The 26,001-nt window shown below is 41.4% G+C and overlaps 1 protein-coding gene across 2 annotated transcripts; it reads right to left on the bottom strand.

Moving 5' to 3' along the window:
* Positions 1–711: 711 nt before the first annotated feature.
* Positions 712–25,575, bottom strand: LOC113156226 (wings apart-like protein homolog). Of its 2 annotated transcripts, XM_026351217.1 has the most exons (20): positions 25,257–25,575; positions 23,857–24,365; positions 18,496–19,213; positions 17,161–17,528; positions 16,321–16,445; positions 9,114–9,209; positions 8,832–9,002; positions 8,577–8,713; positions 8,364–8,475; positions 7,661–7,906; positions 7,194–7,305; positions 6,994–7,091; positions 5,743–5,819; positions 3,633–3,769; positions 3,421–3,536; positions 3,155–3,328; positions 2,539–2,755; positions 2,351–2,439; positions 2,156–2,251; positions 712–1,820 (listed from the first exon to the last, which is right to left on the bottom strand). In XM_026351217.1, the coding sequence occupies exons 2-20, from the start codon at positions 24,341–24,343 to the stop codon at positions 1,755–1,757; spliced, it is 3,642 nt and encodes a 1,213-aa protein (XP_026207002.1). In that variant the 5' UTR covers positions 24,344–24,365; positions 25,257–25,575; the 3' UTR covers positions 712–1,754. The 2 variants fall into 2 exon arrangements, with proteins under 2 accessions (XP_026207002.1, XP_026207003.1); XM_026351218.1 differs by lacking the exons at positions 712–1,820; positions 2,156–2,251; positions 2,351–2,439; positions 2,539–2,755 and having other exon boundaries at positions 3,168–3,328; positions 3,440–3,536.
* Between the last annotated feature and the right edge of the window lie 426 nt (positions 25,576–26,001).

The following is a 26,001-nucleotide window of genomic DNA, read 5'->3' as shown; positions in this document are numbered from 1 at the left end:
TAATTGTCCCAGTACATGTAAAACGCTGAGCAGTGAATGAACATTAAATATATTCGTACTGGCAGCATCTTTCCTCACTTACTGGTCCAGGAGCAGCTGGAGACAGAACGATCAGAGTGTTGGATCAGAACTGTGCCTCGATCATTGGACCCTGACACTAATTTGACCTACTCTCATTCTTTTTAATTTAGGTTTTCTACATTAGGCACAGTTTCTGGCATCTTGGGGGTTAAAGGAGTGTACCTGTGGTTCTGTGGCAAGTACAAACTGTGAACTTTGGGATTTAAGAGCTACAGCTGAAGTCGTTCCGACTACAAACACCAGAACAGGAAGGTCAAAGTATCGACTTGATCTCTCAAGGCCTCACCACTTGTGGTTCTGTTCAGAACACAAGAAAAAGCAGCTCGTCCTCACCTCTCACAGCAGGGAGTCACGTCTGCCTTTGTACTGTAACTGAAGACACCGCTACCAACTGCTGAGCGCACACACACAGGCAGTAATTGAAAGGACCTGAAGGAGGGCAGGTTCTGGTCCAAAGGGCTCGCAGCCCACCAGCACGTAACGCTTTGATGTAGAGCTAGAGGGAGATCAATGGTGTGAACGGAAAAAGTTTTAGGGGAGTGTGTGAGCAGGTCGTTCAAACTTTCCAGAGAGTTCTAACAACCTCGAGGGTCATTCTGTTTTAGTCTCGGGTGAGTTTTTGGGTGCTGATTGGCTGGAGTGAGCTCGGCATGATGGGAGAAGCTCCTGTTTCGGTACCAACACTAGAGCAGCCAATTTAAAATCAGCCAGTTTACTGCAGACGCTGAGGAGGGAAGACAAGCTCTTATGTCCAAAGAGGGAAAATATCTGGTTATATACAGATGACAAACACCTAGAACCTAAAACCAAGACCTTATGCAAACATTTATAGGGAATGCCTCCTTAAAATACCACCTTAACTTCAGAAAAGCCTGCAATTCAGGGTGTGAACTCTTGCCATTTCTGAGTCCAGAACAGATCAATACTTTTGATTTCTCAGCCTCAATCCGTCTCCTACCAATAGAGTCGAGAGGTCAAAGCAGCAAAAAGAGAAGAAGAAGAAGAGCACAGCTTGAGAGGAGCGACGCGGCCAGTGTGTTTTTTAACCACTCGAGCTGTGATTATCAGCTCCAGAGGCAGAGCTGAGGGGTATCAGGCTTTCATGGCAGCCTGGAGAAAATGGCAGCTTTACTTCAATCTGCCATCAATCGATATGTTTTCTTGAGAGAGGAGTCGTACTGTGACTTTAAAGGGAATTTATCCAAAGCAAAAAGCGGAAGAAACAACAAAACAAAGCATCATTCTGAAGAACGTCTATAAATACAAAGAGGGTGAAAGGAAATCAAATACTGACTTGTACTGGAGATGCTGACATTTCGAAATCACTGAGATTCAAGAAGTCAATAAATTTAAATTCACTTGAACTCAAACTTGGGAGACAAATCCCTTGTTATCGAGTTATGTTGATGGAGTTCAGTGGAACACTGAAGCCAATAAAAAAACAAACAAAAACTTAAAGTTCCTTTAAATGGAGGATGAGGAGAACGTCTGGTCACAGCAGAGAGGAAGGTGATGACAGCTTGTGTGTGTGTGTGTGTGTGTGTGATGTAAGAAGCAAACGTGCCCATTTCCAGCAGTGAACAGTGATGATGGTGATGATGAGGAGATGGTCATGGTCGGCGAGTGTTATGTGTGTGTGTGTGTCAGACAGTGTGTGTGAGACAGGCTTCTCTCTAGCAGTGCTCCAGATAGTCAATGATCCTGGAGATGGACTTCTGCCCTGTGGTGCCAACATCACACTGCAGAGAGAGAGTAGAGCTCAGTTATTACAAAAACACACACACCTACCTGTAAATAACTTCCAACATAACTGATAACTATTAAGGTTAAACAAAGAGGTTATCTAACAAATTAATTCTCTCTCATTAGACAGGACGCGTGTTAACAGTCCAACAAACCTCACACATTAAACACTAGATCATAAAGAGCACTGTGACTGCAGCTCCAGTTTTAAAAGTGGCCTTCGAAACCCCAAAGAGAAAGACCAGGAATAAACTCCAGTTAGAGGTAGTTTGTTTGAATATTTACTGACAAACGTGATGTTTTCCGAACTATTCAAACAGCTGCGACTCACAGTGAGGTTCATGAAGTTGAGGAATTTTTTCAGCATTTCTGTCATGATAGAGAAATCTCCTTTAGGCAGGTTCTCTCTCACAGTAGTCACATTCATCTGGTGGAGAGAAACAGAGAAAGAAACATTAAAACATCATCATCATGTGTCTGTGTGTGTGTGTCTGTGTGTGTGTGTGTGTGTGTGTGTGAGACTCACAGGGCTCCCCTGACAGAGGCAGCCCAGCAGCAGTGCTGTGTAGGAGGCCACGATGCTGTCCTCCATGTGCTTCCCTGCATGCTGCAGAGCTGAGAGAAGCAGGGAGAAGAGGAAGCTGATGAGGATGGCAGCAGTGAGGATCAGCTGTCTCTAAAAGGAACAACCTGTCCAATCCGTGACTGACGTACCTTTGTTGAGGTCGAGCTCCTCGTCCTCCTCGCCCTTGTTATTCTTCTTGCTGTCATCCTGTTTGTCGGATTCGTTATCGTTGGCGACCCACTGGATCTCCCCGCCCGTCTCCTGCCACTCCCCACTCTGGTCCAGCGCAGCTTTGGGTGCCTCCTTGATGAGGTCATCAGTCTGCGCCTCAGCCAGGACGGCTGCACGTTCACGCTGGAGGAAGAGCTGAGAAAAAGCAGGAAGACACTTCACTGAAAACCTTATGTTAGTAAAGTCAGCGTAGCAGCTTAGCATGTTCCATCATTTGTCACTGTACTGCACACCCACCTGTTTGTTTAGTCCATTTTAAATTAATGTACTTTAACCTGCATCATTTTTTCAATTAAATGTGTTTTTAAATGTAGCTGGAAAACATTTCCCCACCTTATGTAAAGAACTGAAATGTCTGTGCATTTGCTTTATTATCTTTATTTTATTTTTTCCTGTTTCCTGCAAATCAAAGTTCTGCTTTGCAGCCAACATGTGTTTGGCAGCAGCACAGAGAATCCAGTTATGTGACAGCTCTGTTCGGTCTCCTCCTGCTCTCTGTAATTATGTCAAACAAGTGGTGGTTGAATACTGTACCTGTACTAGTGCAGCGATGGCACTCAGCGGACCAGTGCTGGTGATCTCCTGGTGCTGAGGGCTGAGCAGGACAGTGGAGTCGCAGGGGCCCTGACCTCCCTCCATCTCCATCTCCATCAGACAGTACCTGTTCCTGGCACTGTACTCCACCAGGTTGATCAACAGACCCAGACCCTGCGCGCGCGCACACACACACATTAAATGTCACTTTAACCATTTTAAACTTCTATTCTTTTACCATGTCTTACAGTTCGCAAGTTACTCACCAGTACTCGTATGTCGAACCTCTGCTCTTGGGGAAGATACTGAGGGACTTTGAGGACACAGTTTAGAGCCGTCACTATTAAGTCCTCCTGTTCTCCTGTCTTGGTACTTCCCCACTCTGTACACACACAGATAAACACATGAGCACATACTGTTATCAAGCTAGCTATAGAACAACAATTTCGAGCAGCTATTTGTGAGTGTGCACACTAACCGTTATCATGTGTCAGGTTGAGCAGGACTCCTATGATGGCCCTCATACAGTTCTCCACTGCTTTCCCCACTACAGCTCGCTCTGAGTTCACCACCCTGCTGTAAGGCTGGATCATCTCCTCACACCTCCTCAGTGCCCTAAGAGGAAAGAAGACAAGGAGAATAGGAAATAAGACAGATAAAAACAACATTGTGTGACTATCCAACTGTTCAAAAGAGAACTTAAAAAACTGTATTTCCTATTACAATAATAAGAGCTGAACAGCTCTATTGTACACAGACTCATCCTTGATGTTGCCTAAAGGTAATGTAGGGTTATTAATAAAAATACAAGCAATGAGCTAAATAGTGTGTGTTCAGCCATCTGTGTATTCACTTACTATGTTATCAGAGTAAGAAGTAAAACTAATTTTATTCATCTCAAACAAACTGGATTCACATCCAGATGACACTCAATTCTCTCTTTTTCACTGCATCATAAAACACAGCACCATTCAAAGGACAGCTCACACACGCACAGACACAGGCAGAGGCCGGCTGCAGCAGCAGATTGGGGCGAAGCAGGTCAGCAGCCTGATGCAAATAACTAGATTAAATGTAACGACACAAGTGACTGAACACAGCACACAAACCAGAGTCTGAACATCGGGACAGAGTGAGAGGAAGGAAACAAAGACAAAAGGCAAAAGAAGCGCATCAGTAGAAAATATAATAATGCTACAGAGGGTGAGACATAATCAGGATGTGACAAAGTAAGAGTTGGACAAATTAGAACATTACACAGGGGAGACTTGTCTGATTCTGAGGTATAAACGGCAACATACCAGAATTAATATGTTATATGCTTTAATATGTTGAAGGATCTCTGCTCAGACACAGACGAGCATATTCAATAGTGTGTTGTAAGCAGTCTAACAGGGTGGTTTATTGAATTAGTGCTGCAGACAGCTGAAACACTCAGAGACACAGGGGTGAGTTTGGGTTGAAACAATAAGTGCAGCATGTGCAAAGAGGAGAAAACGGAAGAGGAAAAGGAAAAAAGTCAAGTGAGGGAGAAGAAAAGGAAAAACAAAAAGCACAAGATTAAAAAAAGCCATAGAAACAACGCAGACAAAGATTACATGGGTACTTCTGTGTGTGATAGCTGAGGTGGCGGTGCTCGCTCACTCGCTCTCTCACTCACCCTGTGGTTTTGGGGGTTAATCGAGTTAACAGGAAGGACAGCTGAATGCTCAGACTGAGGCCTGTGTCACCCACTCAAACAGCAGCTCTTTGTTGACCCATTCAGCCGCCATCCTCGTCCTCACCCCCACCCCAACCCCCACCCCACCCTCGTAGCAGACCTTCAGCAGGGGGCGAAGGTCCGGTCACACAGAGGGTAAATGAGGAGGAGTGAGAAGGTAAATTAAGTTTGACCAACACTGGATTTGGGGGTCGGTATGGACATTTTTCAAATGAAACCCAGCCTGTGAAGAGTGGCGTAGATGAGGGAAGGAGTCTCTCAGTGACTAAAACATTTCAAATTTAAAGCTTTATATTTTTGGCCATCGGCGATGTACAAGACCATCGCACCCTAAATGTGATGCTATCATATCGAATTAAAACAGAGACAATAATAAAGAGAAGAGAGCAGGGTCACATCACTTCCACATGGGGGGCGAGGGCTGAGGTCACAGGTCACTGCTATGACTGACGGGATGTCATGTTCAGGAAATTAAACAACAAAGCCTTCATAACACTAAACATTATAACCCATCATCACACACAGATATATACAGACAATCAGTCTATAAAGAGGAGTTCATCTGAGTCTACGAGGAGAGATCAGAATGTAGGGATTCATGCCGCTTCTTTGTTTTTATCAATTTTAATGAGAAATAATTTAAAGTATTTTGTTACATCCGCTGACATAACACCATGACAAAGAGGAAGAAAGAGAAAAACTGTAGACACATACAAAGGCCTCAAGCCCCAAAGAAACCAGCTGAGTGTTGATCAGCTCTATAATCTACACAAAAATCAATCGAATGTAACGTAACGTATGCAAGTCATTTCATATTGACTACATGAGGTGTCAGGGCCGTGAGCATGGATGTGAGGAGTGAACTCACTTTGCAGCAGAGACGATGAGTGAAGAGTCTTTGTAGGCAATCAAGTAGCTCTGGTTCTCCGGGTTGTGGACCGTGACCTGCATGCGTACACACAGAGTAAGATATTAGCTGTGTAAACCAGTGACATGAAATAGACATTTACATTTTATTCCAGGAAAAAAGGAAACCCTGAAGCAAAAAGACCTCAACATGCCACACATAACCACCTGGACCTGAGGAGCCCTGAAGGCAACGGGACATAAATGTAAACTTCTAACTAGGTTTTCCACATGATGTCACATGTTTCATTTATTATTTGTGTTTAACACCAATGGGAATTACGTCTCTTTTCATAGATCCGGTTCTTGTAGCAGCATATTTCTACCTTTTTAATTAAGGCTGAGGTTATTAGGTTATATGTGAAATAATGGCCAAAATGGAACAGGGTAAATGGGTAAATTTAAACAGAACAACCTCCTCTACGACGGTGTGTGTGCCATCCACAACAATTAAAGTGTTATGGCTTACACAAGCTCCACTTTGGCTTGCGTTATTGCTCTAGCAGTGTATAGGAATGTCAAGACAACCATACAACTTAATTAGAGTTTTGATACCATAGAAAAAAGTAACAAATAATAAATGTATTAAATAAATGTATTTCAACATGAACTTTTAATTCCAATCTAGCAGCAAGAGCGGGATGAATACTTGGCTGTTTAATTGGGGCATAGCATTTCTACTGCCTTGTTTATCATATTTTTGGTGCCTGTGAAAAGCTCTGGACATGGTTGGATCAGTGTGTGCGTTTGCCTTCTATACGCATGTCTCTCCTGCTCAATATCCTCTTCCTCATGCTGATAATACAATTAGGATATCTTAGTTATGCAGCTCAAAGGAAACCACAGAGGCTGCAGCACACAGCATGTTAACACACACACAAACACACCACTACACTGTTGACAGACTAAACGATGATGGCAGTAGTCTACTAATCTTTCAAGTTACACCCCGCTCACCCTGATGTTAGCATTTGGGAATGTTTTGAGTGAATAATTGGGAGACATAGATGTTTTTTCTCCACCCTCTGCATAAGTTATAATGGTCCGCTGCACCTTAATGGCGTGAGGATGTTACGAGAGATAAAGTTAATTGAAATTTTAAAGCAAAACAGTTTGTTGTATGATCACTGGTTTCACTAAGACCTTACTTATTTAGTTTCCCATACTCAAAAAGCTCAAGTTGAGTTTTCCCAAAGCCATGTGACACACTTACACTCTCCAGCACCCGTAAACACCTCTCAGCTCCCCACAGAGAAGAACCAAGTTTCTCCTTCTCGTCCTCCTGGTTCAAGTTGTCAACACACTCCTTCACTGTGAAGATGGAAATAATAACAAGGAGACACAATCAGTGACCAAATGCATGAGTTTTTTTGTTTATATATTGAGCAAATACAACTTTATGATATGTTTAACCTTTATCTACTATGTGGTCCAGTCCTCCCAGCAGCCGGAGCTCCTCTTTGAACCAGTCTCCTGCTCGTTTTGACGTCAGGGACAGCAACGTCTCCATTGCTAAATGACCCGTCTACAGGAAGAAAGGAGGTGTTTCATCAGTCAAATCTTCACAGTTCACAGGATGTTTTACTCATACACAGGTTCAATCATTATGGACCTCTGTCTCTGTAGGTGTAAAATGGTGATAGATAGATATATATATATATATATATAGATGTTTTAGATCACAAAAGATCTCCAGCTGCAGTGGAGTTAAAAATATCTTGACACATTGGCAGCTGTGAGTCATGCTGACTGAAGAATCATTAGTCAGTGGTGTAACCTCCTTAATGATGTATCCACACTTTTACACACCAACAACAGGATCCAGGGTGCTTAATATTCACACTGCTAATAAAAGTAAATCTGGTTTCAGTTTTCTGTACCGTTATATTCTGCAGGTCCAGGTGCTTGTTGTGCACAGTGTCACAGAGCTTCCTGATCTTTTCCTTCATCTTGGCAATTTCCTTGGCGCTGAACTGAACAGGAGACTCTGACGCGACCCCTGCCCCCTGGTCCTGGTCCATTTCCAGCAGCCGGATCATCAGTTCCAAACAGGACCGGTCCAAATCCATGTTTAGGCGGTCTCTACTCAGGATGTACATGAGAGATGCCGTACACAGTGCCAGGTTCTGCACATGTGACATAATTTGTAAGAATTACACGAAAATTTCACTTAGAAAATTCTATTTGGCACAAACCAGATTCAGCTCCATCAAGTTTCTTTCAAATTAAAACTCTCACTTAATGAGACTCCAGATGATAACTCAAACTTATACACTGACGTTTCTGCACTAAAATGACCTCTGGCTCAACTGGTTCCTGTTTATTTGATTTTCTCATACATAGTGACTTAATGCAGCACATTAATGAACTATCAGATGACCACAGAGAACCTATAACTTCCCTCCAACTACTGTTATTCAAATTGAACGGACAACAAATGGGATGGTGTTCAGGCTCAAAACTGCAGAAATAGCTACACAGTTAGTCATAAGTAATGGACCTTTTTAATATTTATATTGTTCTGCTGTCATTTTTTGCATTTTTGAATCTGGAACAGTGTCTTTGATTAATTTTAATCTTTACCGGATGTTGTGGGGCATCGTTGAGTGTTTTAAAGACCTGAGCCACCTTCCCTCTGGCCCTGAGGTGCATCCTGAAGCTGGGCATGGCACAACGCGTAGCCAGGCTGATCACACTGGAATGTTAAAAAACATGTTTTAGTTTATATAGAGATGAAGGTAAAGTAGGGTAAGGTGGGAAGAAGTTGACTACAGCAGCAGTGCTGCAGGTTCATACCTAAGGCATCGTGTGTTGAGAGGTTGTCCACTCTTCAGACCAGTAGCCAGATATTCAAAGTCATCAGTAAACTCCTGGTTCTCTCCAAACTCCACCACGTCGTTGAAGTGCTTTACATGCTGGACAACTGTATACAGCTGGAAAATACAAGGGTGAGGATGATTAGAGGAATACGTCCAAAATTCTCCTTTACAATATGTTATATTACATATTTTAGGTGGAATGAAGTCCTATGGTGTCAGAATAGACGAGTACCTCCTTGTGCTCTTTGCGGCATTTGAGTGTAGTGACTGTGTCCTGGTAGGGATCAGTAGGGACGGTGACACACTTTGTGACTTTAGGTGGAGGAGGAGGAGCCTTGAAAACACCATCATCCTTCTGGGTGTTGGAGGACTCTTTACTGGTTCCTCCTGCTGATGCTGCCAACTGTAGAGATGAAGTGAAATGTTTTTTTTTTTAAATAAAGAAGTGTGTGTCTGATCATATTTATAGGCCTGCATGTAAAGCATTTGAACTGAAGTCTGTGCGTGTACTTACAGGAGCTGCCTGTGATCGTGAAAAGAAAGAAGAAGGGGGCTCCTCTTCACTCTCCAGTGTCCAGTGTCTGGCATTATACACAGCTTTGGTGGGAGACTGTAACAAGAACACAGAAAAACAAATAGGTACCTTTGACGCTGGAAGGGCAAATGTACAAATGTCTGGAGTAAGTAAGAACAATAAAATCTGTTTAAACTGACCTTCATTTTGTTTTATGTGTGTAATATAAGATCATCTTCATTATACTGGTCTGCTTTGAGCAGAGACATACTTTCACTTAATATAAAACCATTTTCAACCAGAGTAAAAGAAGAGTCAATATTGAATTCAGTTTCTGGCTTTATTAAAACCTTAAAAATCTGAAGATGTAATATTTCTGTTGTCTAAGTATTTAATACTATACTGAACTGTATTTTTTGAGAGATTTTTGCAGTATCCTTCAGTGCTTCTAAGGGAGACAAGGTATCTTGCCTGTGTACAAATTGTTTTCTGTGTAACAGTATAAGAGCACAGATGAACAGAAATAAAAATGTGGATTTAGACAGAGGTAGATGTGGAGGTGAAAGAAGCCAGAAAACAGGAGCACTGGATGCACATGGTGCACTGGATGCACATAAACTGGTGAAGGTCCGCCAGCAGTAATCAAACAGCAGGAGACACGCCCCACCATCAACCCTCAGCCTTTCATCCTTGGCTCGTCTCCTGTCCTCTTTATATATTTTTGCCAAACCTGTGGTTGGTGGTAGCTGGGGCATTCATGATGAAAAACAAAAGAGAGAATGAGGGGAAGACATAACATAGAGCAAAGAAACAGAAAAGAGAGAGAGTTGGCTGCAGCGAGGAGCAATGAGGGAGGTGTGGGGTTTACTTTGTGGCCAGTGCACCACAGGGTTAATAAGCTGAGACAAAAGGGGAGTTTGGGGATGAGCTTTGGTGTGCTGGAAAATCAACACAATGAATTAAAGCCTCCTACAGTAATCTGAATAGCACAGACAGACACCTACCCCACCCGCCCCATCCACCTGCCGCTAAGCAGTATGGGAGAGATGAAGGTGGGCAAATGTGGTCATACTCTTGCTGTGACACAAAAAAAAGATAGATGCACTCTTACTATTTTGGCATGGGAGGACAAGCTTAAACTACAAACCTACGTCTTAAAATTCAGCAGCTTGGAGATGGTTCAAGTTATCTCACTGCCCATTTTCCCAGTCTCATTATCTATTATACTAACCAAATTATTTAAAGGCTATTATTCTATTAAACTGTTGGAAATAACCAGCACATTGAAGCTAAACCAAGTACTATCCTAGAGGATAAGCCTGTTTTTCACTTTACCTGACATGAGCCTGACAGAAACAATCCCTGGTGATGTTATCGGGGTAAGGTGAAATAAGTCGATGGCAATATTGACTTTAAAAAATGTACTGTATCAGGAACATTTCGGGCATTTAGTTTATAGCAATAAGTAACACTAATAATAATACATTTTATTTATAAGTGCCTTTCAGAGCAAGGTCAAGGTTGATTTCAAGACAGAAAGAGAGTTAATATTTCTAATGTGGGAGTGAGTTCCAGAGTTTGGGAGCAGAGCAGCTGATATCGCTGTTCCCTGTGATACTGAGGCGAGCAGAGGGCACAGTAAGGTGCATGGAAGAGGAGATTCGATCTACTGATCTGAGATTCTGATCTGAATCTGAGAGAGTGGGAGGAGGTGGCAATATGAAAGAGATCAGACAGATATGAAGGGACGGAGAATTTTACATTGTATTTTGTATTTGACCGGGAGCCAGTGGAGTTGAAAAGATTAAGTTTTGGTGATGGACGACGCTCAATTTTGAACCAGTTAGAGCTTATGGAGGGATATGTGAGGGAGGCAGACGAGGAGAGAGTTGCAATAGTTAATACAGGAGCTGACGAGGCTGTGAAAAAGGGATGGAAGCGGTATACGGGGTGAGGGTGGAGCGGAGACGATTAATGTTGCATTAGTGTAAACATGCAGACCTGGTGATGTTATTGATGTGGGATTGGAATGATAATGAGTTGTTGAGGATGACACCCAGACTCTTAACCTGAGGAACCTGAAACAGAAGAACTGTCAATTCTAAGGGAAAAACTGTCAACTTTGAATAATGTGGATTTTGGTGGTTTGATGGATAGGTAGAGCAGGGTGTCATCAGCAAAGCAGTGGAAATGTATATTGAATTTGTGGAAACTATTGCCAAGGGGAAGGTGATGAGGAGAAGGCGCCCCAGAGCTTGGAGGATAGTTTATCGAGGAGAATGGTGTGGGTGAATGTGTAAAAGGCTGCACTCAGATCGGGAAGTATGAAAATGGAGAGTAAACTGTTAGCTGCTATGAGGAGATCATTTGAGATTTTATGAGTACATTTTCTGTACTGTGGAGCAGATGAAAACCGACTAAAAAGGGTTCATAGAAGCAATTTTGGGGTAAATGGCAATAGAGTTGAGTGGCAACTATTTTTTTGCAGTATTTTGGAGATAATAAGGTAAGTTCAAGATGGGACGGAGGTCATTGTAGTTGCTCAGATCTAACCCAGGTTTTTTCAATTGTGGGGTGATGGCTGGAGTTTTGAAGAGTGTGGGAACAGTTCCAGCGGTGAGTGAGGAGTGTATGATGGAAAGCAAAGAGGAGAGGCAGATTTTACCAATATTAATGTGCTTAATATTTTGAAATAAGATAAGACAAGGTGGTTTAATGTGTGATGCTGAATCAAAGGAAATGGTCAGTTACGTAGAGATAATCAGCTGTGCACAGGGAGTGAGACCAGAACAACAGATTAAGTCCAAAGTATGTCCTTTGGTGTCGGTGGTAAAATCAATGTATTGGTGGAATCCAAAACCCTCCAGGTACAATGAAAAGTCAATAGTGAGAGGAAGATTCTTATTGTCCATATGAATATTGACCACTTTTAATGGGAGCATGTCGAGTGTGGGACCAAAAGGATTTACTTGCGCTGCTATGGCCGGATGGGGTCAGGAAGCCGGGTAGTGTGTCAAACAGGTAGGCTAATGTTAGCCCGCTCACACACAGAAACGTAGCAGTGACAACTGAAACAATGACAGTCGGAAGACAAGTGGTTGACTTGAGTCTCACACAGTGCAACTGCACAGTTCATTTAGGCCATAAAGCTGTAGAACACTTAGACGTTGCCAGTGAGTTGTGGCATCAAGTCGCTTGTGCTGATACCTGAGCTCTTTTTTCTCTGCTGGGGACAGACTACCCCTGATGCTTTTCATATTCTTCATATTCTAATACAAATTCAGTGTGGTCAAATCACATTTGATAAAACAAACTGCCATCGAGACTTTTCAAAACCAAACCAGCTCCATATGACTGATGATCCACTTCTTGTAATTAAAAGCACAGAGGATTGTGAGACTGGTGGTTTCTGCAAATATAATGGAGAAATGAATAACAAGCCCTAAGTTTTCTTTTCCTCTCTTTTCTTGTAGGATTACAAAAAAAATAATAATTAATTGTACAAGAGAGTGGACAGAACCACACTGGCACTCTGCAGAGGGTTGTTTTTATGGGTGTAATAACTGCTCATCCCATACAAACCTCCCCCAAATTAACCAAACACCATCTCCTAAATATGGATGAGTCCATCCATGCACTGTCATTATAGATACAGCAAATTTCTCCCAGCATCCCCGGTGCAATAACAACACTCGGCTCCGCCAACGCTGCAGATGCATAGTTTACTGTAATTGAAGCAGAGTTTTGACGACTCCTCCAAAGGCCAGTCACTTCCAACAGCTATTGTTTTTATAATAAGCTCAACTCAGCTCTTGCTCACAATTAAGTTAACCGGGGATGGAACTTGAGAGTGAGAATGAGCAGTGTTAGAGACAGACAACTTATTCTAGGGGGGAAGGGAGAGTTGGCATTATTCAGGGAGGTACAAAGTAAAAAATAAAGTGGTCAAGAGGAAGTGATGTAGACAGAGAGGAGAACACATTATTCAACTGTGAGGGAGGAGAGTTATTGTCAGAGTCAGGGCACGAAACCAGAGAACAAGAGAGAATGGGAGAGAGTACTTTAAGCACATTATTATGCTCCTATGGGCGACGTCTGTTAATACTCTTATTGCTGGTCTGCAAAGGGCAGACGCAGAGGAAATTAACTTTATACTTTGGTACTTCTAAAGCTCCCTGCAGGTGAAAAGGGAAAACTTCACAACAAAGTTATCTCTGCCTCTGCAAAGGCTTCTGACAACACAACCAAAGAACATAGAACAGTTTGCACAATGCACTATTTAATGCACATTGTTTCTATTTGAGGGGCTGAAACTTAAGTAATTGTGGTTTTTCCAGGATGATTGAAAAAGCGGATGTGCACACACACGTTACCGACTTCCCACTAATCAAGTACACAAGATATGGTGGTTCTAGCCTGAAACCCTCAGGTACGACAATATGGTGGTTGTGATATGGTAATAAAGAGTATGAGTCTACTTGCGTTATCAAGTGAATACACACATTAATACACTAATAATGTACTACCAAAATTCTTTTGTTTTGAGAATATAAAATACTAAAGTTATAAAAAAAAAAAAAGAATTGAGTTAAATTTTAACTTTAACAAAAACGAGAAGTAGTTCACAGTGACAAACAATGGAAATATTGAAAGACTGGTAATTGTGGCTCATTCACAGCTCATTTGCCCTCGATTCAGACTGCTGACTGCAGATTAATCCGCCATGTATATGAGCAACCAGTTTTCCAATCGTCTTTGTATAAAAGCGCATATGCAGGACAAGCGATGTAGACACTCAGCATTCTGCTTCTATCAGCAGAGAAGTGCATCTGAATGAAAGGAGAGATCATTACAAGAGAATGTAGCCTCATTTTTAAATTAAGTGCACCCTGAAGTCTGACTAAAACGGAAACCAATACAAAGTGCCCCCGAGACATAAGTCAGTTTTCACTGTGCAATTCTTTTACTCTGCCACCTCCACTGACAGGTATCAAACAGTGGTCAAAAAGTCCACTTTCTCTAAACAGTTAAATCTGTGAGCCATGCTTTCAAAAGAAGCCAAAAGGTCAAAGAGAAATAATTTACAAATTACTCATCTGCTGCATGTGCATGCAAATTTCCAGTAACCAGTTTCTTAAGTGCATGTAAAGTCATTCCTTAATTACCAGAAAAAAAGTATTTATTTAAAATGTTGTTAAAGGTCACTGAATCTAGCAACACAGGAGCTTAATTGTCAACACTGCACATTAAAAAGTTATGGGACTACACACTGGACCTGACAGACAGGCTGATACTTTATTAGTGTAGATATGAAACAAACTGCACAAAAGTAAAATAAGCTTTCGCACTCACACATGTACATATTTAGTTTAAATTTGCATGTATGTAATTGCATCTTTATATGATTAGTGTGTGCAGCAATCACAACTTATATTACTTAAATGTTATAGTTATGAATCTAGTTGTGAGTGGACCTGAAGCTCTCTATTAGATTCTGTGAACACCCTCTAAACCAAAATGAATTCATTTGCAACTTTCTTTCCATCAAAATAATTGCTAGTGGAGAAGAAATACTGCTGTTAGAAACCAGAGGTAGTGTCATAATTACTATGCTCCAGCTAATCCTGAGCTCCTTGTAAAAATGTAATTTAAATTTAGATATTAGTCTTTCTAATTACTTCTACATTTATGCATCACTTTTCCCAATAAAGTTAAAATGCTGCAAACTAAAAAGAACATGTTTAACAAGCAGCTGTGATGAAGAGAGGCCTCGCAGAGCTTGTTAAGTCAAACTTACCAAACAACAGAGAGTGCAACGGGTCTAATTAACACCACTACTACAGTATAACAAGAGTAAAATCAAATTAACCATTCACCTGATGGAAGGCTTTAACTGCAGGGAGGTTCATGCAAGAAATAAATGTAAGCTCAGGCATCAAATGTCAACAACTCACATACAATAAGTATGTTACTTTAGACTTGTATATCCGCTGGTCTGTATTAATGACCGTTTCTATACTTGGTACTATAAAAAGGCTCCAGGCTCTTATGAAATCAATAGTCTGATATCCAGTCAACCCCGTGTGAGAGCCAGGGAGTGACATGCCATTAGCAGGCTGATAAATAAAAGAGAGGCATTTTAAAGATGTTCAAAGACGACTCAATCCCTCCCTGTCATCCAACCATGAATAAACCAGAGCCAAACTCCTCTGCTCCACTCTGCCCACACACACACACACACACACACACACACACACACACACACACACACACACACACACACACACACACACACACACACACACACACACACACACACACACACACACACACACACACACACACACACACACACACACACACACAGTACTGAGTCATACTGGGCGTAGGTGGTCAGAGCCATCGCAAAAGGTACATGCAGATCTCCTTTTCCAATGCAACAGCGAAAGGTTTTAAAGGTGGGGATTAAAATATCTCACATGCACAGTTTCACCCAGATGTGCTCAATACTAAGATCTTACCTATTTGAGTTATGTGGAGTTTAAAGTTTTGTTTTTTAAGTTTAAAGTGGAGGTGGCTTTGATACTTATTATGCTTCAGTCAGACAACAGAGTTCATGTTTGATGTATTATTGTTTGTTTGTTTGTTTTTTTACACATTCAGTCGCTGCATTTGGTTCATTTCTATTCACTATATATTTATACATCTTTAAAAAGTGATATTTTTCCAGTCACTTTTTCATAAAGAAATGTATTAACGGTTGATAGTTTCACCCTATACATGTGTACAATCATTCTGAAAGTTGTATTATGTGTATGTATTGCAAATATGCAAATTTACTGCATTTCTGTCTTTTCTGTATAACTACAAGGGTTCGATATGATGATATGCACATTTTAATATATGAAATACTATTTTTACACTACAACTTGCATTTGCTGGGGAACTATTGGCAGCTTTAATGTATATATGTAATGTATTAAAAGTATTTACTGCAGTAGCACATTGTGGGAGCGGGTTTGCTATACTTGCTAGTAGTTAATCTGACATCTTTGAGTAATGATATATTTTTGTTATCAGTCATTATTTTGCCTATTCTAAGCCATACAGGTGGCAAAATATGAAGCCAACACCAAGGATTCTTCCACAGTGTGAACCTTTGTGCAACTCAGCAGTGTTGTGGGTAAAACATGGTGGCGTGTCTGACCTTCTTGTGTGCACTGAAGATCCTCCGGAAGGTGTCCGGGTTCTTCTCAGCTGGTTTATTCTGTGGCAGCCTCCTGGGAGCTCCTGCCACCACCCTGAGACCATCCTCTGAGAAGTCCAGAACTTCTGCAAAGAAAACAAACAGTCACCACCACCACTGTAACTGTAGAGCTAAAAATAATAGCTGATGACACAAAAGACCTAAAATGACAATGACAGCATCTTCTCTGTTTGTTAGGGTTTTAAGTTCATCTCAAAACACCAGCATCACTCTGACACCTGAGGATGAGCTCAGGGTTTCATAGTGTTTTTAGGGCATCATGCTCTGTGTGTGCTACATAGATTTGCTAACAAGGACGAGACAAAGCTTCAATATGAAAATGGCTAGGATCTAGTTTAGATCTAGTTTTAAGTGGGGTTCAGGTCCAAAACAAACCCAATTATCTGAACCAAATCTTAAATGCCATACCTGGATATTTCAGTCATCTTACTCTTGGCTAGTCTCTGCGTTGTGTTGCCCACTTTTGTCTCAAACAGTGCCCCACACTTGACCAGAACGTCTCATTACATAGTAGCACGAACCCCCGGGGGAACCCAATTAATTTCATTTCTTATCATTAAGCTGACCACACAGGAACTGTCTCACTCAAAGTATCGGCTTATTCAGCCTCCAGATTGGAAAAACTCAAAGATGCTGAGCACTGATACTGAGCAAATGTGAAGTAATTTGCTGTCATTAAAACAACATGAATCATCAGTTTTAAGTCCTGTGTGATGAATTCTTATTTAGTCATAAATAATAATAATAATTAATCTTCCATAGGAAAAAGGTGTATTTCACCTGCTCGTATCCTGCTGTCCTGCTTCTCAAAATCCTTCTTGTTCTCTTTGGCAGACATTTTTTCTCGAGTCTCCAGCATCTCGAAGGGATCCGGCACATCATTGGACAGTGTTTCTTCCACGGTTACCACCGGGGTTTCCTTGACAATGACAGTCTTCTTGGCCTTCTTTGTCTCTTTACAGGCGTCATCGTCAGTGTCAGCTCCATCACTGTCGCTCATGTCGTCAAAGCCAAAGTATTTGATTTTGTAACTGGATCGACCATCACTGCTGTTGGTGCAATTTTCTTCCTGATGAGGGTCCGTGTCATCGAAACCAAACAGATCCAGCTTATTATCCTTCTTTGACTTTGTTTGTGTCTGTCTAAACCTGAATGAAGGACAAGCAGACATCAATAAATGTGCCATTTACAACCTGATGTCAGGAAGAACTAAGACTCTTTATTCATTTTTAACAATTTAAATTAATTAATTTCCTCTGCACACCCAGTCGCCATTCTGGAAAATGTAGTTACATTCTCACTTCAGGGTTCAGTAAACAATATATAACATTAACAGGCATGAAACAAGCTTTAAAAAATTTAATTAATCCGCTTTCCTGTTGGGGAAGCTAATCTATTAATTTTAACCCAGGTAAAAACAACAGACTTAATTCAAATTTCCTTCCAGCATTTCATAATTTACAAGAAATGCCTATTGCAATGACTTTGATCTATGACTTTAGCAGCTTTACCAAAAGAAAATTATGGAGTATTTGTCGTGGGCAGAAAAAGAAAGTAAGCACATCCTGCAGATATATTACAGCAGAGTGAATGTGCATCTAAGTTTAAAGAGACCAAATTAAACACTGCATTAACCTGGAACGCCACACTGTGAGAGGAAAATATGAAAAATATAGCATGTGAGATGAAAAGCTCAAAAAATGGTTTATACATAGTTTACTGTCCCTATCCAATCTCATATGTCTTGAAATCGTCAACCGCATAACATGATCTCCTTCACCACAAGTCGTGACAAATTAGTAAATATTAAAATTTCTACTTTTATACTTTGATCGTTAAAATTAGCCTTGAAAACTGAAACACCTGCTGGGAAGAAGTAGGCAAAAACATGATGAAGATCATGACATCACACCAGAATAGCAACTTAATAGATCTTACGATGAGACGAGACCTTTGTCAATTTAATAACTCTTAAGAGGAAAGGCAGTTTAGATAACGGATGGACAGAAGAATGAGATTTAGATCTTTATCAGATATATCATTGGTTTTTGACATAACAGTGTGCCTGAGTATTTTACTAGTAGGGCCCGGCCTTGCCAGTATATGTTGTCCCACCTTGTGTTCTGCGGTTCCGTCTTCTTGCGCTGCCATCCCGCATCTCCAAGCTCCGTCGTACTGCCCGAACCTGTACTAGTGCTACCACTAGAGGGCGCTGCATCACTACTAAACTCCTCCACCCCTTGATCTTGGATGGTTACGTTGCACATTGACACAGAGGAGGGATGCAATACTGTGTAGTCTCTCGTTCGGCCTCGTCCCCCACCACCTGTTGTCTTACTACTGCTGTCAGACGTGGCTTTGGGAACATTCATGCCAAACACAGTGCTGGCAGGGCTGCTGGAGTCCAACACTTTACCTGAGCCCTGTTTGTTAGGTCTCCTGTACGTCCGACAGTTAGAGTTCCTGTTAGACGTCTGGGAGTAGTCTGACGTCTCGACAAGAAAGTCTGAGTCACCGCTTAAGTCCTCATTCTTAGGGGGGCTTTGGAGTCGTGGAGGAGAGGGGGGCTTCTCATGCCGGTCAGAGCGGCCTGCAGTGACACCCATTGAAACCCAGGAGAGTGTTGGAGCAGGGTTGAGAGGTTCATGGCTGGGTGAGGGCGGACGGAGGCCCATGATGGCATCCCATGAGTCGTAAGTGGACTCTGCCTTGGACCCTGTCTTCAAAGTGGTAGTCTGAGCCAGGGGCTTCTTGTCACTCTCAGAAGCATTTTGGTACCACGAGTAGCTGTGTTGGTTCTCCAATGACAAAGAGGAACTGTGCTGGGACTTTCCTATGGAAAGGAAAACGGAGTTAAAATTAAAAACCAATCTAGTTTAATATGTGGTTGAATGTTTTTTCAGCAAGTAAACAAAATTCAGCTTATACTTTTTAGAGTCTCTTTGTTAAAATGATCAAAAATGACCCTCTAACTAACATCACCCACAGTTTCCAGCGCCTAGCGCAACGTATTCAAACAGTCCAAAGCACAAAGAGGTGACATACATGGGAATAAAATGAAATCTTCATGTTTAAGAAGCAGTAACATGTTTGATAACTAATCAACTGCTACATCACCAATGCAAACAACCAACGATGGTCTGACATTGTACTCTCTGAATATGGTGTGCTGGTATAGTAACTGATCTGAATAAACAGATGAGTACTTTAAAAAAGGTAACGTAACACTTTATTGATCCCATGAGGAGGAAGGCAGCGGAAAAAGCAGCAGTGGAAAAAATACTTCACAAATCAAGACAAAAACATCAAATATTGTAGAGTACAGTTAAATAAAATATGGTTATCACCATTAATTTGGTAATGAAGGTTTTAGTAATGGATGATTACTTTTAAAGACAAGATAGGGCATTTTTAAAAAACAGTACAACCCTGGCCACTGTTGCCAAATAATACTGAATTGCAACCTACAAAATATAATCTAGGTTATGTCTACAGTGGTACCGTGCCCAATTTGGTTTATGGTTAAATTCATGGGCTGCTCAGAAGAAAAGGGGTATGTAACGATTTCAACATTTTGTAAAACACCTTTACACACTGAAAACAGGTCATAGCTTCACACACAGACACACATACACACACACACACACACACACACACACACACACACACACACCTGGAACCTTGCTTTTTTTCCTTGTAGTATTTCTTCAAGGAAATCAAGAGGGTAGGACTCCACCTGCCTACATAGCACCCCGTGGCTATTTCTGCCTCAAGAAACAGTAAATGGGTGACAATACTGGACTTGTTGCAAAGACAGGAAATTGCTTCACAGTGTAACATCAAAGAATATCTGTATCTGCTTTGTACAAGAGCTGTGGTTTTTTTGACAGCTGTGTTGTCAGAGCACAAGTGCAGCAACAGTAAAAAGTGGGCCATTCAATACTTCCAGACCTTAGCAAACATAAAGGAAAACGCTTACAACATATTACTCAAGAACAGTAATCAACTGGTATAACTGAGCAAGACTATACCTGCTTTTTGTCACAGTCAACATCTTTCTTTCTCTACTCATAGTCATAGCTTCATATCTATCTATCTATCTATCTATCTATCTATCTATCTATCAGTAATTATACTGCATACAGGCTTTTATTTTAATCTCAATAAGGTGGTGGCATGCTGGCTTTAGAGGGGGTTGTTATTATTTACTCCGATCCAAAAATATACTCCAAAAGAAATCACAGGCAGCAGGACAGACCCGCACCTAAACATCACAAGCTGATTACAGAAATTCAGAAAAGCTTATTTTAATTTTGAAAAATCAACAATTTACATTTGTTTTTCAGATTTAGAAGCGCTATGTTGACACTATTGCAAAATGTTCCTGTGATTAAATCACTTTCAGTTAATCTGCAGCAGATGGCACAGCAGGGACAGGCTTGTATGACATGCACACAGCGGATATTTTGCACACTGACATCACGGTCTGTCTGCTAGAAAATTAGCTAAACTGTCCACGGTACTTAAAGAAGATTCACTGGAGCAACAAAATGGTCACAAACTGATGAATACAACCCATTTGTTAATCCAACACTATTTGACCACCACTCTGCATTGTGGGGCTTCAGAAAAAACTTAGAGTAGGGGTGAAACCTCAATAACCTTGTAGATGAAAATTAGGTGCCTGGCTTGAAAAAACAAGCTGAGGCTTGCTGTCAGTGTGTGTCACAGCTCATGTGTGAGAGTTGGTCTGAAAATATCAGATACATCATCAAGAGGACAGAGGTGCACTTCATGTCTATGTTTTAGCCAGGCTAGAAACTGAACACCCACCAAGCACCAATGCAGGTAAGGCTGATCTTTGTCAGAAAACCCAGTAAGACTTGCCCAGTTCACTGGCTGCCATCTAGCCAGCATTAGCATTGTCTTTGCTGACCAGAGAACCATCATGAATAGTGGCTGCAGCTAAGATTACTTTCTAAAATGCTTCAGACTACTGATTACTTGAGCCCAGATTCCTGTCCTTGAACCACAGGTTCACAGTTTCTGTGAACTAGTCTGGGTCCTGTTGCCGGGTTTTCAGCCAATTCAGGATGTTGAATCTGCTGAGGTTCCCAACAGAGTTTGATTGGCTGTTCAGTTTAGGTAATCACAGCCCAAGAAGTGGAACAGAAATGATCAAATCAAAATCAAGCAGTGTAGTCAAGAGGACAAAATATTCAAAAGTATATATCCACAACTATACGCGACCTGGAAAGAGGAAGCTAAAACAGTTTGTGGCAAGCTGGAGGGTTGTGAAAATGGTCAGCAATCCCTGCTTTGTTTGCAGTTTGTATCCACCGTCCTAGATCTTCTACTTTGCCTTATTAAATGATGAATACAGACTAAGAACAGACATACTAGCTGGTCGCTTGCTGGAGTGTGTGATGTGATCAGTTCCAGTTCCAGTTCTTGGCCCAGACTATAGAGATGTGAGGCAACCGTCGGCCTGTGTTGTTGACTTGATGTGCCTGTGCCCTTACACTTATATTGTCTGCAGTTAACTCTGACACATTCTTCATTTATTGATCCTGTTTGGGAAATTGATATTAGGACAGCTGCAGTATGATGGCACCACTATGGGGTTCCAGTGTCCAAGGACACCTTGACACGTGGCCAGGATGAACTGGAAGTTGAACCACTAACTAGTTCATAGACAACTGCACTACCACCTGCACTACCTACTAACAATTTTACATAATTTAAGGTATCAGTAGTCATTTTAAATGTGCAAATACACAGGCTGTATCTCAGCTTGGGCGACTGACATCTTTCTCACTCACTGCAGTGACCATGATGCCTGTGCACCCACCTCCGTGATCAAAGCTCTGGATATTCATTGAATATTAAAAGTAACGTTTCAGGGAGCACAAAATTGTACCCATCCTTAAAACTGCTATATGCTTCAAACATGCTTTCTAAAAACCTTGTGAATAAAGATTTGTTTTGCTTTTTTTAAATTTTTTTTTATAAAGAACAGTTCATATGTCTCCTAAATTAAGCATGTACATACTAAAGCAGTTTATTTGACAGGTGAATTACTATATTATAAATAAAGCCTCTATTACAAAAAAAAACTGGTCTAACAGTAGGAGGAAGTCGCTCAGTTTGTTTGTTTTTTACTTTCTCAGGTGTGTATGTGTGTAACTGCTGTTACTGGAAAGTTGTGGACAGCTTCACTTTTGAACCTGTAACACCTCTGCATTATTGTGTTACAGATAGTAATACTTATAACATATAACAGCAGCACTGAGTTGTGTTGTTTGACTACAAGTCTTCAATGTAAATTGACTTACAAGGAAACCTGTGAAATAGAATTATCTCTAAATGAAACATTGCTCTTGATTATATCAGAGTGCAGAGTTTGAGGCCTATTTACAGTTAAAATGTGAATTCTATGCCACATTATTTATGTTGTAGCTGAGTAAAAAAATATCCTGATTATAAATATCAATGTGAAAGTAGCAACAGTCAACTGTACTAGCCCACTTCATCAAAAGAGATATTTGGTTTGGATTTTGTCATATTTACTGAGTCAACATCACCAGCCTTAGGAAGCAGATAGCGCATCTGTTGAAGGCACTGTTTCAGTTGAACTTTGGTGTTGTTCTGGCTTCCCATCAATATGTCTCAGTGTTCTAACACTGGGGAAACGTCACTTTGAGCTGAGGTGGTCGCTAAGGCACAGATTATCTGACTCCAAACAACAGAGTGGCTCCCGTCTCTGGCAGGTGGCCAGCAGCGGTCACGGAAAACCAAGGCCAAGTGAAGCTGAAAGCAACAAAACTGACAGCAACCAGCTGTGAGAGGACAAACAAACTGGTTTCTCCCTTCTGTTCGGTCAGAAAAAAAAATCATAAAAAACTGAAGCCCCTGACCAAAACACACTTAAGGAAACCACAATTGATAATTGCTCTTGAAACCTAAATAGCTTTACACAAAGCTGCACACCACACAATGTCATTCTTCAGATTTGTGTCATGTCTTACAAGCCATATCTCATACTCCCTTGATACTGAATGAAAACTGGCAGCTTTTTCACCTTTTGACTCCAAAGGGTTCACATGAGACCAAACACACAGTTCACAGAAGCATTCTGTTTTATAGAGTTCAGAGCTTTTACACTTTATCATTTGAAGACCCAGAATTTGGTTAGCATCTGTAAGCCTGTGCATTTTTTATGTTACATTACATTTTACAGTAGTCATTAAGAGCTGCTGTCTGTTTATAGTCAACAGAAACTAAATCTAAAGTGAACACTTTTTTTTTTTATTATCAGCAAGATTCAATAATCACTCCTGTGGATGTCACCACTCTGAAGTGTGGACATTTCACACACTAAACAATTGTTAAATTAAATTCAATAATCAAGATAAGTTCAGTTACTACAGATGCAGTTTAAATCAGATCTACCCAAACTTAAAGGTTGTGCATTACCTCTACTAGAATTGCTGCTGTTGAAGAACCGAGGTGTGTCCTCCATCACCTTGGGTTGGCTCCTGTCACTAGTCAACCATGACTCCCTCTGAGCAGATGCCAAACTGTGGGATCCTCCCTGGAAGCTGGACCTGCTTCCCATGTCCAGAGAAGCCCCCGGTCGTTCTGCCTGGGGAGGCTCTGCTGACGCCGGCTTGGCGGGTGACGACTTATTGCCACCCCGAGATGACACTGGCTTGGATTCCTCATCACTGTCAAACCCAAATGGATCCTCCAAGCCATCCCCACATGAACGGGGCCTCTTATATACCTCCAGGAGAGAGTCGCTCTTTGGGACACCAACTCGCTTGGAGCCCACTTTAGCCTTGTAGGTGGTGTCTCCCCATTTGGTACTCAGGGTGCCTCGCTTGGTGGACAGAACCTCGTCAAACTTGGACGTGCCCTCTCCTCCCTTGCGGCTGTAGGTTTTACCAAATCTGGATGTCATTGTTGCATCTGTGTCATATTCTCTGAAACAAGAGAATAAGGGAGCAGTCATGTTAAAAAAGATTATTTTGAATAGCATGGACATTTTCACCAGGTCGAACCAGCTGGATGATAGATGTACTGAAGGTGTTAGCAAGTGAGCTGCGCATATTCCACACTAACAAGATTAATGGCTAATTACACTACAAACAACTATTACAACGAGGCAGTTTTACAGTTTTACTCAAGACACATATTTAGCTTACATTTAATGACACAAACTGAACAGCAGAAGCCAGTGACGGTCGTGTTCACTGACCACATCATAAAAAACACTGTACCACGGATTTAACGTGAACAAATGTCAGTCCGCAAGAAACGCTCGGCCTCAGTGTTTTTGTTGGCCAAAAAGTCTTTTTATCATAGTTTGAATATGATGTAACTAACATCCGTATAAAGAAAACGCCTAGCTACTATAGGCGTAAGAATCATTCGCCAACAGCTTGAGTACTTAACAGCCAGCTGGTTCGACAAAACAAGGCTAACGTTAGCTTGGCAGCGAGCTAATTATGCTAAGTGGATGCTAGGAGCGTTGACAGGATGCTAGCAGAACAATTAATGAAAACAACAACACGAACTGTTGGGATGAGCAAAATCACACAGTGCATCCGTGTATTTGCGTGATGCGATATGTATTGGGTAAAAAATATAGGACATTTTCTCTGAGTTAACCGTTCCTAATAACGCTAGCTCAAGTTTTAGCCTTTAGCGTTAGCAAAAAGCTCAACAGAGGGTGCAGGAGCCGTCAAACTGTTAGCTTGAAGCTAACGGCTAACAATAACTACAAACTGACATCGTGTCTTGCCACAGCCATAAAAATCCAAACACAGTTTTACCGATGAACCAACATTGACTGTTCGTGTTATTCTACTTACTTGGTGAGCTAAAGGACCGATCCGCACAAAACACACTCCAGACCCGAAACGTCCGTTAAACTCGCACAGGACCGGGCCTGCTTCCCCGATTCAAGCTGCCCTGCACAGTATAAACAAGGCCGAACAGGCGCCGTTAACGGTGAGTTAGCAGGTCTGAAACACAAGGAAGAAAACCGCAGATCCAGACGGCCGAGTAGAGGCAGGATTTACAGCCCCATCTAACTAAACCGGCTCGTCTTTTCAGGATATATCGTCCTCGATTGTCTCCTCAGGACTGCGACGAAAGCTTCCATTGGACTCCCCCGCTTCGTCAAGTTAACCGGGGATAGTTGAACGGAACCGGAAACATGGAAATTGATTTTTAAAAACAAAAGTATGTTTTAAACACGAGGAGAGAACATTTAACTGAGCCTGGTTGGTGAGGAGTTGTTTACACACAGTAGTATGTTCTCAAAGTGTGGATTTAATACAGATCACGTCATCTTCATACCAGTCAGTGACGCAGCGATACACCTGTTTCTCCGTTATGATTTCTAGAGCTTTTTTGTCTTGTTTTATTTTGAAATTCATAACCGGAATTGCCCATAAACAATATTGTTATTCCATGAAGTTACATTTTACTGGATTCATCAAGCTCATGTTCACACATGCTGCGTTCAGGTGCTCCCTTTGAACCCGTAAAAGACATGCATCGAAAAGAAAGTGTCTGGAAATGATTACACATAGTTTTCTACAAGATTGCAAT

The sequence above is a fragment of the Anabas testudineus genome, chromosome 19 (genome assembly GCF_900324465.2).
Source record: "Anabas testudineus chromosome 19, fAnaTes1.2, whole genome shotgun sequence".
Lineage (NCBI taxonomy): Eukaryota > Metazoa > Chordata > Actinopteri > Anabantiformes > Anabantidae > Anabas > Anabas testudineus.
The sequence above is the reverse complement of the archived record's forward strand: the minus strand, read 5'-3'. Positions and strand labels throughout refer to the sequence as shown.

Coding starts and splice junctions, on each gene's coding strand:
- LOC113156226 (XM_026351217.1), bottom strand. CDS start 24,343: ATGACATCCAGATTTGGTAAAACCTACAGCCGCAAGGGAGGAGAGGGC. Junction 7,092..7,193: donor GGACCACATAGTAGATAAAG/GTTAAACATATC, acceptor CCATCTTCACAG/TGAAGGAGTGTGTTGACAAC. Junction 2,252..2,350: donor GCCTCTGTCAGGGGAGCCCT/GTGAGTCTCACA, acceptor TCTCTCCACCAG/ATGAATGTGACTACTGTGAG.